At 45.2% G+C, this 15303-nt stretch overlaps 1 protein-coding gene across 3 annotated transcripts in view; it reads right to left on the bottom strand.

The window, feature by feature from the left end:
- The window catches only part of LOC134745440 (zinc finger homeobox protein 4), a 149660-nt gene that overhangs the window by 96702 nt on the left and 37655 nt on the right, over positions 1-15303 (bottom strand). For 2 of the 3 annotated variants that reach the window (XM_063679474.1, XM_063679476.1), the window contains exons 2-4: positions 12359-15128; positions 5785-8495; positions 1701-4545 (exon numbers count right to left, since the gene is read on the bottom strand). In XM_063679474.1, the coding sequence (XP_063535544.1) occupies positions 1701-4545; positions 5785-8495; positions 12359-15092 (8290 nt within the window). In that variant the 5' untranslated portion in view covers positions 15093-15128. The remainder of the gene's footprint in view (positions 1-1700; positions 4546-5784; positions 8496-12358; positions 15129-15303) is intronic. The other variant, XM_063679475.1, reaches the window with a different exon arrangement.

The raw sequence follows: 15303 nt of genomic DNA on the forward strand, positions 1-15303 counted from the left end.
ACCTCTTCAGGTATACAAACAAGCGCATGCGCTCAGCACGCATTTATCTACACTATGAAACAAAAAGTCGTAGATAATAAAACTAAGAAACAAAAATAAATACAAACATAACTAAAAATTAAATGAAAATAACAACAAAAATGCGATATGCAAATAAAAATGAAGCCAAAATAACACGTGTGACATTGTATATAGCCGTATTGTGTTTGTGCCGAGAAGTGAAAATTTGCATTTGAAAGGTCGATGGAGACGTATCAAGACGCTATGCCGCGGGAGGCGCGACTTTCCACAGAGTAAATAGAACCATAATGGCAACACCCGCGGCGCGTGCGCCGCGCGTTGCTGCGCTACGCGCCGCCATTTCAATTTCAACTAAATATTTGCATATCGCCTAACTCCCCAATTTCGACTCACTCTTATGTAAATGTGTCAGGAGAATAGCAAAAACTGCAGCCGGCAAGACCCCACAAGCGACTAAGGATCTCATTATTATGTAAAATTCGACAAACTTCTGTAGTGTTATGTCTGTATATATTTTTGTCCTTAGAGGCCCGCGCCATCAGACGTTAGCCTCGATCGATATTCGAAGTAACTAAACAATAAGATACGGTTATATCACAAGTTCTTAAGATGCCTCTACAAAACAAACACAAATATATTTATATATATATCTAAACAGATATACCTATCGCAATACACATCTCGAGCGGCGTCGGAAACAATTGTACAGCGCACTATTATTACATCTAATAGTATACTTTTACACGATCAACTTATATACAGTGGAGGTCCTAAGAAAATAATTTACAGACACTTGAATCCTACAAGGCACCTTATTTAATAGTAATATAGACTTCAGGCTTCGCTATGACTTTACAAAATAACTAAAATGTTTTAAATTCTCTAAAATATATAAATTTGGTTTTCATTAAAATCCTACAACAATCGACAAGTCTCTAATACCTAATAGGAGTTTTAAATATGAACAACTAGGAAGAATAATATTATGCAACAGATTACTAGTCTACACGCCACGGAGTGTTGGTTTTTCAATGAGCAAATCAGAAGTCGAGCATCGGGAGCAAAATGAAAATAAAAGACAATAGACATTGACGTACAATTTCCGAGAAAGTCTTTTGATTGGCGTCATTTAAATAATTGATTATTCATGTGGAGCGAAATGCATGTGCGCCAGATCGGTCCCATTAGATATACGAACGTCCTTCACGCGTCCTACCATTGTTGAGAATGGTTTGCATTTGAATAGCGGCGGCGCAGAGGCCGCCCACCGGTCGGAGCGGCGGCCCGCCTTCACGCCGACAATGCTTGCAGTATCACTACCAGCCGCAACGCAATGCAATGCCGGGTGACATGGACCAAGTAATCAACATAACTCAGCCAAGTTTAAACTGAAAATCGACCCGCAAAGCCACTGGAAAACCAACACTACATGGGAAGCATAAAACTATTTGAAATTAAACTTAAATTTTATTTACAACAGGACTCACTAGTAGGATAATAGAGCAACGACCGTCACGGCACGAAATGAGCTTGCTCAGTTTGCGGTCAACGGAGCGTATCTACACATGCTTAGTCCGCGAGAGAGCGAAGCTCGCCGTTGCGAGGTTCTACATAAACGGATCGAATCGCGTATCGCTCGGAAGCGGTATGCGACACAAACCGCGGTCAAGTGCACTCACCGTTGCCAGCGAGCTGTGGCCGCAGGAACGCGTTATGGAGCTCCCCGCCGAGGCCGCCTTCTAGCCGCGCCGCCATCTGCATGAGCGCCATGGTGCTGTCTTCCGCGCCGACTCCGACTACGCCGACGCCGGTCTCGAGCCGCGCGCGGACCGTGGCGATGTGCCCGCGAGTAAATACGTGATCTTGCACCGAGTACTTGTGACTGTACTTGAAATCACACACTCGACACTCCTCGGGTGGCGGCGCGTCCGACACTTCCGATAAGCCAGCCGCAAGCCGCGCCTTCTTCTCTTTCGCACGTGCGTTCTGGAACCACACTTGTACTACGCGTTTCGGAAGCCCGATCTCCCGCCCGAGCGCCTCGCACTCGGCCATCGTTGGCGTTTTATAATCGCTGAATAATGATTTCATTATTTTGACTTGTAGAGAGGACATTTGGGTGCGGAAGCGTTTGCCGGGCGGTCTCGGGGTCTGTTGCCCGGGCAGTGGTGAGGTCGGCTCGTCCTCTTCGTAGAACTCCATGGTCTCAGATGCGGTATCTGAGCGTTCGTCAGCGTCTGATCCCGGCCTTGAGAGGTCAACTGGTTTGCTGAGATCTAAGGGTATCTCCGGTTTTCCATGTTCATTGCGTCTTTCGGAGGGCTCATTGTTGCCGCCATTTTGTTGGGCAACAGCATGCGCTTGTAGTTCACTAACGTAGCGCTTCATAGATTCCTCACTGTACTGCTTGATAAATTTCTCCATGTCTGAGTGAAAGGGTGGAAAAATAGGGGGCAACATGGGAGCCCCCGCTTGCGAAAAATTTTGCTGCCGGTCACTTTGTTGGGAGCCAAAACTGGGAGTTGATTCGGTGCTTAGTTCTTCGTCTGGAAGAGAATCAACGTTGATCTCACCTCGCGCACATTGGTCGGCGTGTTTAGTGCTCAGATGGCTTTCTAAAGCACTCTTTACTTTGAACAATGCTGGGCAAAAAGGACATCGCTTATTGATGACTTGTGCATGCGCACGAAATTGCCCCTTTCTCTCTCGCGCACGTGTATTTTGGAACCATACTTGTACCACTCTTTTTTTCAGTCCAACTTCACGAGCTATATTTTCTAGCATCTTTCTAGAAGGATTCGACTCAATTTGGTACTTCTGATAGAGATAATCTAGTTGTTCAGGTAATATCGTAGTTCTTAAACGCTTGTCTTTAGGCTGTTCTCCAATGTCCACTTCTTCGTATTCATCGAATTTCCTCTTTACAGCCTGTTGGTTCATCGCTGCAACTAACGGGTGTCTCGCCTCGTCATTGCCGAGTTGAGCGTTCAGTTGTTGTAACTGTGCATGTTGCTGCAGGATACCAAATGGGGAATCCGGTGGATACGTGGGAAACAAGTTTGGGTTCATGATATGAACAAGTTGATGCTCCCGCCATAAATCAAATCGAGGGAAGACTAGGTTGCATTTATCACATTGAAAATTTCCATCTTTCTCGTCACTTCTTGGTGCAAGTGCCATGGGTGTAACTGGCGTATGGGGAGTGGGTGGCGCCGGAGATACCGGGTAGGTGGCAGCCGCGGGTGTTGGCGTGCGCGGCGGCGCAGGTGATACGGGCACGTGAGGTGCGTGGTGCTCGACTATACTCGAGTTTGAATCTTCACTGCTCAAAGTCGCTGCTACTTGCGCCGCAGCCGCCTGTGCCTGTGCCGATCTTTTGGCATCTTCTTCCTTAAAGCAGTGTGTCTTTTGATGTCTTATCAATTCATAATAACGCTGAAACACTAATTGGCACTTTTTGCATTGATAATTAAGCCCGGGAGTCCTTTGAAATCGGTTCGCATCATCGGTCGCACCTGCAGGTGGTTCTGCAGCCGGTTGGTTTTCGTAAACTTTTCTTGCTTTTTGTCTAGCATTTTGAAACCAAACTACGATTACTCTAGGACTCAATCCTAGTAGTTTCGATAGATATTCTAAATCATCGTCTTTTGGATATGCGTTATTCTCAAAAAACTCTTGTAGAACTTTGATTTGGTAATCAGTAAATCTAGTTCTGTTGGCGCGTTTGCCAGAAGACCCCGAGCTGTTGGATCCGTTCGAGTTGCCCCCGGAAAGTCCGAAATCGGCCGGTCCCCTGCCGGGACTGAGGCTGCGATTTGGGGTCAAAGGTAGGACGTTCGGGGGCGCGGAGTTTGGGGACGTGAAATTTGGATTCAACTTTGGTGGTAGCATCGACGGGTGAGGCGGCTGCGGTATACTCGTAGCCGGGATAGAGTCAAGTTGCGACTGGATCAAGGAATTCAGAGACAGATGGGTGGGCGTCTGCGGTCTTGATATGTTTTGGTGGTGATCAGAATGGTTTAGGCTAGGAGCAGGGCTTTGAGATGGTGCCTGAGGAAAGACGAAACTTTTGTCTTCCTGATGCCTATCATCATAAGAATTGTACTTTTCTTCTATCGAAGGCTCATCGTTGGGTTCCGATTTGACATCCTGATGGTTCATAGATGGCTCTTCTATTTTGACTTTCTTTTCTGGGGGAGGTTTTCCTTCATCCGAGCTCGCAGAGGAATCTAATGGCGTAACCTTCGCCTCTCCGGTCTTCTCATACTCTTCGAGATTGAGTGTCGTCGATGGCGGATTGTTAAAGTTGTACGGCGAATCCTTGTTACGCTGTCGTTCTTTGAACAGCGTATTTCGGAACCAATGCTTGATTACCTTGGTAGCGAGTCCAGATTGCTTGGCCATCTTAGCGATGGCTTCATCGCTGGGCGAGTTGTTGATGTCGAAGTGCGCTCGCAAAATCTTCAGTTGTTCATCAGTAATGCGAGTACGAGCGCGTTTCTGTCCAGCTGCAGCATTTGCCTGCTAACAAACAAAAAATATCACATATCAAATAAAGACACGGTTTCTAATACAAAAAATAATCATCCTATACTCGTAATAGACAAAGCCCTACTGGAATGTTAAAAGCATTTGTTTACGGCCCTATCGATCGCTGTTCGCAGGTAAGTTAGAATAACAAGACCCGTTGTTAATAATAAGATTCGACCCTAGCTAGTTAACAAAAGATCGTCTGTCGCCTTTATGCAAACAGATAGCTAACGTTCGAATCGTTATCTTACAAAAGTCGTCGATATCCTTGCCGTACGGAGTTCAAACAGTAAAGCTTACAGGAATAATCAGACCGGTGCCTCGTGATCGTTAAACAAACAAGGTACCTATTTAATGTTACTTATGTAAATAAAACTTAGATAACGCTGAGTGCTCTGTTAAAAACGATTTTGCGTGGTCTGTAGATAGATGGCTAACAAATAAGTTTCTAAATTAGAGAAAATATCGTAAAACTTTCGTATTGTTATGTTATTATTGTGATCTTACAAAGAGTGTAAGGTTACCTAGAATTCTATTGCGAAACTAAATTTACGCGCGAGTATAGTTTTAAAATAAGTTCTGCAATCGGGTATTGATTATTTAGGTACCTATCTGAACTGAAATAATCTTAAGTTATTTAAGTATTACTATTAGAGTCTATATTGTAGACGTCTGAGTACTCGTTACTGCCTCAGTACATGTCATCTTTAAACTTAAGTCATTGTCAATAGTCGTGACCATAGGTGACGTTTTCAATCAAAAGGTACCACATTGTCGCTTACCATACGGATGAAAATTGCGTCCTTATGGCAAGCGACAATGTGGTACCTTTTGCTTGAAAACGACACATTAGGGGATGACGAGAGCATTTAGGTACTTAAGTAGGTACCTATTACGCCTAGATGTTGTGTATTTAATATTTTGTTAGTATTTATTATACGTACATAATTTAATATCTTAAATAAACGAAAGCATTTCTTTCTTAAAACAACATATGTATGTACTTGCATAATTAATTGAATCAATTATTTATTATGTGATTGTTGATTTATTAGAATTAATTAAATTGATATGATTTTACATTTGTACAAATATTCCTTAATTAAACATACTTAAGTACCTTTAAGTACCTAATTGATTGTGCAAGTACTACTAATTAACTTTCATACTGAGTAGTAAGTTGACGTGAGGCGTTTAGTTATTATTTATTACTTAAAATGTATTACAACTGACCTGTTGTTGTTGCTGCAACATTTGTTGTTGTTTCATCTGAGCGTCGTGAGCGAAAGGCATCGCGTCGAAGGGCGGCGGGGGCAGCATCAGCGGCACCAGCGGCGGCTGCAGGTTCATGGCGGCCAGGGCACCCACGTTCAGACCCAGCGGCAGGCCCAGCGATATCATCTGGGCTACCATCGGGTGCAGCTGACCGAGCTGTTGCTGCAGCTGCAGCATGTTCAGCGCGGCTTGCATCTCCTGCACTTGAGCCGCCAGCAAGGCTCCGGCCTGAGCCTCGCCAGTACCGTTTCCGTTCTCATTAGAGAAGTTGCCGGCACTATCGCCGCGGGGCGAGGGCGACCTCTCCTCATGAGGCGCAGGCGAGCCAGCACGCGGCGAGTTAGGCGCACCAGATTTCCTCTCATACTCCGACTTGAAATGTTCAGCGAACTGTTCCAGGAACTCAAGAGGAACTTTATCTTTATGCACTTCTTCACAATGAGTTTTTAACACGAATACACTAGAGAACTCCTTGTTACAATGTTGACACGTCGATTTGGTTTCACCATCCGGAGGCTTCTCCTCGGGAGGCGGCGGTGGCGGACTGGGCGCACGCGCCATCTCACGTTCTTCTTGCATTTTTCGCCGCTGATTTTCATTGTATTGCATGACGAGGTCGAAGCCAAATGTCTCAAGTAGTTGTTTGTACATTTGCGAGTTTCTTTTGGGCGGGTTGCCCTTGGCGACCATCTCGTCTAGAGCAGCTGCGTCTACGTCAGCTAGCGGCGAATGTGCCCGCGCATCGCCAAACGGGCATGAAGTTGCGCGATGTGCGTCGAGTAACTCCCCGGTAGGAAATGACGCGTGGCAGCGATCGCACGAGGCGCTACCTGCGCGAGGGGAGCGCGGACTACCTGGCCGCGCGGGGGGCGATGAGCGCGGGCCCCCACTGCTCGTTGACGAAGGGGATGTATTTTTCGGCGACAACACGTCTTGTAAAATTTTAGCGGGGTCGTTTCTGTCCGGCTGCTCTACCAAAGGGCGCGATAAGTCCACGTGTCCGGCGGCCGCGAGTTCTTGTAACTTGCCAGCTCGCGTTTGATGTAGCACGGATCTCATATGAATATCGAGAGTGCTGCCTTGAGTATAGGCTACTTTGCAAATGTTACATTTGTAGCGTTTGCGTTCATCTTCCTCACTTGATGTGCTTTTAGGTGTTAGGGTTAAATTGGAGGGCGCCGAGCCAGCTCCCGGTGAAACGGGAGGGTTGTTGTTATTTTGTTGTTCTTGCATGGCTCGTTTCAATTTGTGCAAATGACTCACGCTGTTATAATGAACAAGTAAAATGTTCTTTTGTGTGAACGACTCTTTGCATACATCACATTTGAATGGTCTATTAGGGTCAAGATATTTCTCCATTGGATATGTGAGTTTCTCACCCTTTCGATGTAGGAGTGTTTTATTATGCGCTGTCAAATAAGACTGACGAGTGAAAGCAACTTTGCATCTGTGGCATTTGTATTTTCTATTTGGATCATTGTAAGAATCTTCTGCCATAGCTTGTGAATTTAGGTAGTCTTCTAGGAACTGTTGGTCTTTGTAAATGATGGAATCATCTGAGTTTTCGGCATCGTTGTGGCCCGATTCATCTGCTACGGTTGCACTTGAATCTCTGTCTTCCAGTTCAGCCATCTCATCTTCAGGCGTTCTTAGAGCTTCTTTGCGTAATAGCTCTGCTGTAGCAGCATCTAAAGCTGTTCCTTGGCTCGCCTGTAGCAAAGGGTTGGAGGCCAGACTACGTTTGAAAGCAGCGAGCTCTTCTTCAGAGAGTTCTGGGTGTGAAGTTTCTACGTGTTTTTGTAGAGCAAGAACGGATCTAAAGCTTCGTCCACAGAGTACACATTTAGTAGCATCACGAATAACGTGGTATTGTGAGTGAAGTTGAAGTTTTTCGACAGTCTTGAAAGCCAAGCTACATTGATTGCAGCGGTATTTGTATACATGTTTTTCAGATACAGACATGTTAGCGATGGAGTTGCGGGCATGCGCTTCTCTGAAATGATTTTGTAGCGCATGAGCGGTGTCGAAATACCGATTACAGCCCTTCTTCCAACAAACGTAACCTGGGCCTTGAGGTGTTTGTTTCAGTTCGAAATGACCAGATTCGTTTTGATGTTGACATAATTCGTCCACATTACGAAAAGTGCGATTGCAAGTTGAGCATCGTTCTGTTTCTCCGTCCGCACTTCCTTCAGAGCGTGGTGATGAGATCTCTCGCTCCTCATCGCCTTGGCGTCCATCTCCTTGCGCTTGGGCACCTCCGTTTAGCCAATGGCTTTGGTCGACAAGTAGTAGTAATCTCTGCAGGCCCTCAGAGTTGACGGAATGGATTTGCATCACGTGTCGTTCAAGAGCTGACCTTTCCTTAAATGCGTCTTGGCAAAGCGGGCAAATGAAGTGTCTGACGTTGTCTCCGTGCGATGCGGTCACATGAGCATGTAGTCGGCTTTCGCTTCCACAACTGAAATTGCAGTAAGGACAAGCGTGTGGGCCTGGAGTTTCTCGTTCTTCGTCCCTCTCGCCGGACCCTGGTTGTGACGGTTGTTGTTGTTGCTGTTGCATTTGCTGTTGTAACTGTTGCTGCGCTTGCTGTTGATGTTGCTCCAAAAATCGCATCATTTTCTGTTCTTGCGTCAATTCAGGCTTCTGATCGACCGGTTCTTTGTTATCTGCGAACAAAATAAAATACGTGAGTTATGTTTTACTTGTATGTTCTAAAAATAAACACTAAGCGCCACTTGCACCATTTCACTGAATTGTGGTTAAACCGTAAACCCAGTGTCAAATTGTACTGGTTAGTGAATGGTGCAAGTGGCCCTAAGTACCTAAGTAGGTTACAAGATCAGTAAAAGTTAAAAATAGATCATCGAACCTCCCGCTACGGAATCCGTACTGCGAATGGATACAGATCTGTAAGCCGCACGTCTACCTATACACGAGATTTATCTACAAAAAAGATTATTTCTATAAATGAAGCTCACTATTGTTCGGCGTGAACGTTTGTTACTTTTCTGAATCGAAGTTAAAAATAAGAATCTTCTCCTTTATATTATTAGTAGGTTCGTTTTGTTTGCGATGTCCCGGCAAGACAAAGGTATCGCTCTATCCACCCCGTACGTACACACGCACAGATGCATTAATGCTAAGGTAACAAGTATATTGTAATTTCGCACACAAAGAAGATACAGGACGGGCAAACAATCATTGTTCATTATTACAAAAGGTTTCGAATATTTCGTTTCGCATTGGATCAAATGCATTGACGGATATGACGGTGGGTGCGAGGGGGACAGGTAGTGTGAAGATATGTGAGAGTGCAATTATTATTTGACCAGGGATAAGTCCGCGGCGTGTGAAAGAAGCTGGCCGCATTGTTTACGCTCAAATAAGGAAGGTGAAAGAAACGGCCGGCAGGGGCGCAGGTTCGTTAAGTAACGTTACAATCACGCTTTATTAGATGAGCAACTGACAGTCTACCCCGCTATTGTACTCATTTAAGTAAGATACAGAAAAAAATGACACAAATAAATCCGAGGATAACCGTCAAACAAAAGAATTCAACGTGCATTTGAAAAATGGGTCATGAAATTTTATTTCTCAAAATCTTATATGTACATTTTAGGTAACAATTTGCAGCCGTTTTTTGGATTAATCAAAGTTACAGCCAGTGCAAAAAATAAAGCTGTAAGGGGCTAATATTTCCCTTAATTAAAACTCGAAAAATATCTCACAGTCAAGCAGATCCGAAACCAGTCGTGTCCCCTGTTCGGAACCCGTTCCATAGTTTTAATCAGTTAAAACCGTTACATCTAATGAAGGGGAGAGGGATAAGTAAGTAAATCCGAGTAATAATAGCGCAACTGACCCTAAATCCATGGCGAAGTGACCAGTGAATGTAATTATTTATGATGGAGAATCGCCGACCCACCGTCTGGCGGGAGCAAAGAACAATGCCCAGGTAAAGGGACCTTGTCTGCATAAATGCCATCTCCAACGCTTTTTGTCAATGGACAAAGGGTCTTTTCTAAGGAAACACCACATCGTTATAGCGTCGTAAAGTAGGTATTGTGCAGTGCGATGTAAGTTTTGTTTTGCAAGATTTAGGTCAGGATTTTTACAACGTGGCGTCAGTAACACAATGGAGCCTGAAAGATTTTTTGCTGCCGAGACTGAGGTGTTGCGTTTTGTGTTCCGCTTTTAGAAAATTGATTGCACACATGCACAAGATTTGAAAAGCAAAATCTGGCAAAATCTTAAAATTTATTTAGGGATCATTTTATGCGAATTCCAAGATTAACAAAAAATCCTTATACTACAAGTTCGCTTAGCAAAAAAGTTATTAAACAGAGATCCAACTGGTTCTTTGACTCAATACGAAGGGGTAATTTCAGACCGGTTATAATCTGGTTTTAATTGTAATTGATGATGAGAAACATTAATGAATAAAGAAACCAAGGGACAAAAAACGCGTCATATCCAATTATGATATGAGTAATATTATGATTCTCGTACAAGCTCTTAGTTACTTTAGCAATTACGTTTGAAATTAACGGAATTCCATTGCGGACTTGAAATTTTCCTACAAGTGATCGTTTAAAACGGTCCTCTATAAGGTGAAAATAAGTAATAAGCATAAACATGAGACACAATGGTGTAAGCCGGATTTCTTTCGCCTCCACGTTTCTCTCGAAGTTTATCGTATTTCACCGCGGCCATAAACATGCGATGGGCGATGCGGCCGGCGACATTGTAGGATGATGTAGCTCCTCATCACAAGGGGCAATCATCCTTAATGCGCGATGGCCACATACGTAATGCGAGTCATTGTCCCGCGTGTGGTACTTATGGAAAATTCGCGTTCTCAATTCAAATCTTCTTTCCGTCTCCCTCGCGCGCGGGGCGGAGCCGCCTCCGGCCAATGACAGCCTCCGCCTGGTGGCGACACCGTGTAAGGCGTACGTTATTAAAGAAACCTGTTCTAATGTTGCGCGCTTTAAATTAAATTTAGTCCGTGTGTAATTATCTCATTATTGTGATTACGAATTCTCCGCTAAATGCTGCTCGGAATGGAGATTGCCTGCCTAAGTGACGGTCACGCGGCGAGGTAAACATTGCCTAATGTCTAATGTTAACTTGTTGACTAGTTACCGAAAACACAAAACACATCATGTGTCTGTTAAAGATCCACCGAAGCACAAGTAAAAACGCAAAACAAAATTGATTAAGGAACGAATCGGTTTAAATTGGAAGGCGATAGTGACGTTTCGAAATCACATTCATAAGTCTTACTAACACAAGTATTACTTTATCGATACGAACGCCGGTAATGGTTCTGGTTGAATTAATTTTAATGGGATTTTTACGCTTTATAGAATAAAATGTTTTGAAATATGCTTAGGCAAAGTAATAAATAATCATGAATTTATTTTGCCATAGTTGTTTTGAAAGAAGTTTGTTGCGAGTAGCGACATCTGGCGTAAGGTCGAAAAACGACTTGGAAAAAATGAGGGGCGCACGCGCCGCCGATTTGATGTAATCCACTATCATCACCGTTAACCTGTTGAATTATATAACGCGTAACAGATGCTGAGCGGATATTTTTGAAGGATAATACCTATTGCCTAAAAATGTTTTGAGCAAAATAGTCCTTTTAGTCTTTCTGTCCAGGCAAAAAGACTTAAAACTGTTTGACTTATATCGAATTTTACATTAAGTATAACTACTTAGGCATTTTTAGGGTTCCGTACCCAAAGGGTAAAAACGGGACCCTATTACTAAGACTCCGCTGTCTGTCTGTCTGTCTGTCTGTCTGTCTGTCTGTCCGTCCGTCTATCACCAGGCTGTATCTCATGAACCGTGATAGCTAGACAGTTGAAATTTTCACAGATGATGTATTTCTGTTGCCGCTATAAAAAAAATACTAAAAAGAGAATAAAATAAATATTTAAGTGGGGCTCCCATACTACAAACGTGATTTTTATGCCGTTTTTTGCGTGATGGTACGGAACCCGTATTGCGCGAGTCCGACTGGCCCTTGGCCGGCTTTTTTTTTAATTTTTATATGTTGTTTTTGATTATGTTCCACATATTTTGGTTTAACTTTTTGATTAAATTAGAATTCTTATGATAAGTAGGTTAGAAATTGCTAATTATGAGGTTTATAAACGAAAGAATTTGACAAATTAGACAGATGGCTTAAAGGAAGTCGAACGCAAAAATATAACAATAGGCTATCAACGCCCTGATAATTATCAAACAAACTACTTGTTTCCTTCTTGTCACTTCGCTGAACATGAAAAGAAGGTTTAAAAAAAGAGGTATTGTTTTATTAAATTAGCTACCTACAGGTAAGTACTTTAAATTTCAGTAGAAGCAAACAAGGTGGACGCTTAAATAATCAATTTCTAAATTTTTAAAACTCAATCAATACTTTACGGTTTTATGTATTACAATGACATTGTAAATAGGAGTTTTTGTTAACGTCTTAGTCTGATATTACCGTGCCAATATAACATATTGTATTGATGTTTACCATTGTCTTGTTGATCGTATGGGCTGGAGAGCTCCGCTGGCTGAGGGATGACTTGGAAGAGCTCGGCAACATCAGGCGTGGGGTCTTTGCCTTCAGAGCGCCTTTGCAGTTGATGTATTTGCTCCATCTGAAGATGCTTGACGGAGCGCACGTGCTGTAGGAGCGGCAGACGGTGCGGTGCGCCAAAACCGCAAAGCGCGCAACGGTACACGCGCGGGCGTTCACGGGGAATTCGCGACACACACTCTCGAAGATGTCTCAACAACAGCGCGGCAGCCTCGTGCCGGGCCCCAGCTGCGTGCAGCTGCAACTTATGCGCAGAGTTCGTATAATAATCACACGCACAACACCTAATCTGAACACCACCGACTCCAGCACTCCCGGTTCCTACACCACCGCAAAACTTCAACTTCCATTCGTTTCTCGGACCTCCTTCTTTTACGTGATTCACATGCTGCAACCTCTGTAAATGCTTATCAGTTTTGCAATGTAGCTGGAAATTTGCTTTGAGGTTTGTCTTGTATGTGCAGAGTTTGCATACGTAATGACCGGCCACCAGTGCTAGGATTTCCTGCTCTCTGATCTTTGTGCGGTCCTGCGCGAGATGGTGGCCCAACGCTTCGAGGGAGTCTGTTGAGAAGCAGTTGCAGATACAACAGTGGAAGGTTCTCTCCGGCTCAGGATCGGCTGGCTCCGGTGGAGGCTCCATCGCGTCAGGGTTTAGGCCGACATCTAGATGAGCACCTAGTTCAGGTGGCGAAGGTCCAGGGCCACCCGTCATGAGTTGGATCATCAAAGCTTGGTTGTACGCCATGTCAGCTAAAGCAGCCTCAGGATTTGGTGGAGGGGCATCACCAGCGCCATGGAAGTGGAGCAAGCTCTCCAGCTGTTGTTGGCTTTGTTGTCTGTGATGTAAGGCTGACAAAGTCTGCATATGTTTGACGTTTTGCTGTAGTACAAGCATGTTGTGTGTATGCTTTTCAGATGTCATATGTATTCTGAGATTTCGGGCAACATTTGTCTCGTAATTGCAAACATCGCATCGGAATGTAGGCTTTGGTTTCTGACCTAGAGGAGAGTGATGTGGTAGAGGTGGCTTATGTGGGCCTGGTGGCGTGTGCTGAGGAGCAGGAGGTAAAGTGCCTTCTCCAGGATTTCCTCCGTTTTGTAGCTCTTGCATGTTATTTAAATGCTTATCAGACTGCATGTGTATACTTAAATTGCCTTTCGTTGTTGTGGAGTAGTTGCACACTTCGCATCTGTAGGGTTTGTATCCACAGGTGTATGTTTCGCCTCGTGCAAGCCGAGGATGTGGCTGACCGGCTATACAATAAATACAACTCGTTTCAGCTTCTGGGTGCTTTTCCTTCATATGGATTTCAAGCGTTTCTTGATATTTGTAATGCCAGTTGCATTTAGGGCACTTCAGTGTTTTACAGGAGTTTCTACTGTGCATGCCAGCAAGGGGTCCTCCCAGTCTGCCAGAATTTAAAATTAATTCACATTTCGGGCAGTCTGCTCCAGACGGTCGTCCTCCGAGGTGGTCTGGACATACTCCTATCGTCGTGCCAGATAGAAATGCCGGAGGTGTTGCTTGGAATGGCGGGGAAGAATTTGGACTTGCGCGTGGCTGCACTGACGCGTTTATCGTATGTGGGTGTGCAACGGAGATCAGGGAATGCTGTGGAATCAAAGCTTCTGCTATTGACCGAGGCGGTCTCCATGCCGGTGGGCTCGGCCTCCTTTCATCACACGTTCCGTTGGGTAACATTGAGTCACTGTCTCTATCAATAGGTGTCACCATTTCAGGTCGTCTGTCCATTGATGGACTCGATAATTCTGATACATTCGCGGGGCTTCCTGAAGCCGACGCTCGCGGTGGCGCCGTTGCACCTACTGGCTCTAAAAATGAGACTAAAGCTTCTTTATCTTTCCCGACACACTGAATGATGGCGGAAGCATTTTCTTTTGATAAGGCGTCTCTTTCCGAGTCAAGTAATGATAAACTATGGTCCGACTGGGCATGCGCTACAAAAGATTTGGCGTATCCAAAACTCAATTTACATATAAAACACATAAGGATTGGTTTCACTGGCACGCTGACAGGACATTCCACAGACGGGGATAGGGGTCTCGGGGCGTCCTTTCCTCCCCGAAAACTGAACACACGATAGCTGTGCATGACAGGCGCGTCGGGTCTCGCCCGGGCTCGTTCCGCTGCGAGCCTGCCATAAAGTGCACCGTACAGAGATGGGTTCCTCGACACGTAGAACGCGCTCGCTATCTGAGGGAACTCGAGCTGCCTCTCCACGACGTTGCTGTCACGGCTGTCGACGATGCACCCAGGTTCTATTTTGGGGAGCTCGGATAGGCTCGTCTCACCCTCCGATAGCTCGGGATCTTCAATGATGTAGGCGGATCCATCGGGGTTGTAGACGATTTTGCCGTCGAAGCGCTCGACATCGGAAGAGAGCGGTGGGGAGTCTCTTCGTGAGGTGAGATCAACGGCGTCTGGGGCAGCGGGGGGTGAGGTGGGCGCGGGCGCGGATGACGGCGCCGGCGCGGGCGCCGCCGGTGCCGCGGGCGCGTTGCGCGGTTCCTCCTCAGGGCTCATGTCGCCGTCGTCGTCCGGCTCTAGCGCGGCGGAACTTTGCGGGTCGTCGCGCTTGCGGCGCCGCTTGCGCTCCGGAGGCGGGCCGCTAGCGGGGCCGCCGGGCTGCAGCGGCGTGGGCATGGCGCCGGGCGTCAAGGGCCGGCATCACATGCTCTCCTGTAACAAGCAACACAAATATGTTAATAAAGAACATCGTGACAGTCAGCTCTGAGTCACTAGTAGGTATATCTCTAGGTATGAGGTGCCTTGGGAAGTAGCTACTAGCCTGACTTAATCAGGCTATTAAATGTAATTCCCATTACCTATACAAAACTGAAACAATTGTAACTAT

This window comes from Cydia strobilella, chromosome 11 (genome assembly GCF_947568885.1).
Source record: "Cydia strobilella chromosome 11, ilCydStro3.1, whole genome shotgun sequence".
NCBI lineage: Eukaryota > Metazoa > Arthropoda > Insecta > Lepidoptera > Tortricidae > Cydia > Cydia strobilella.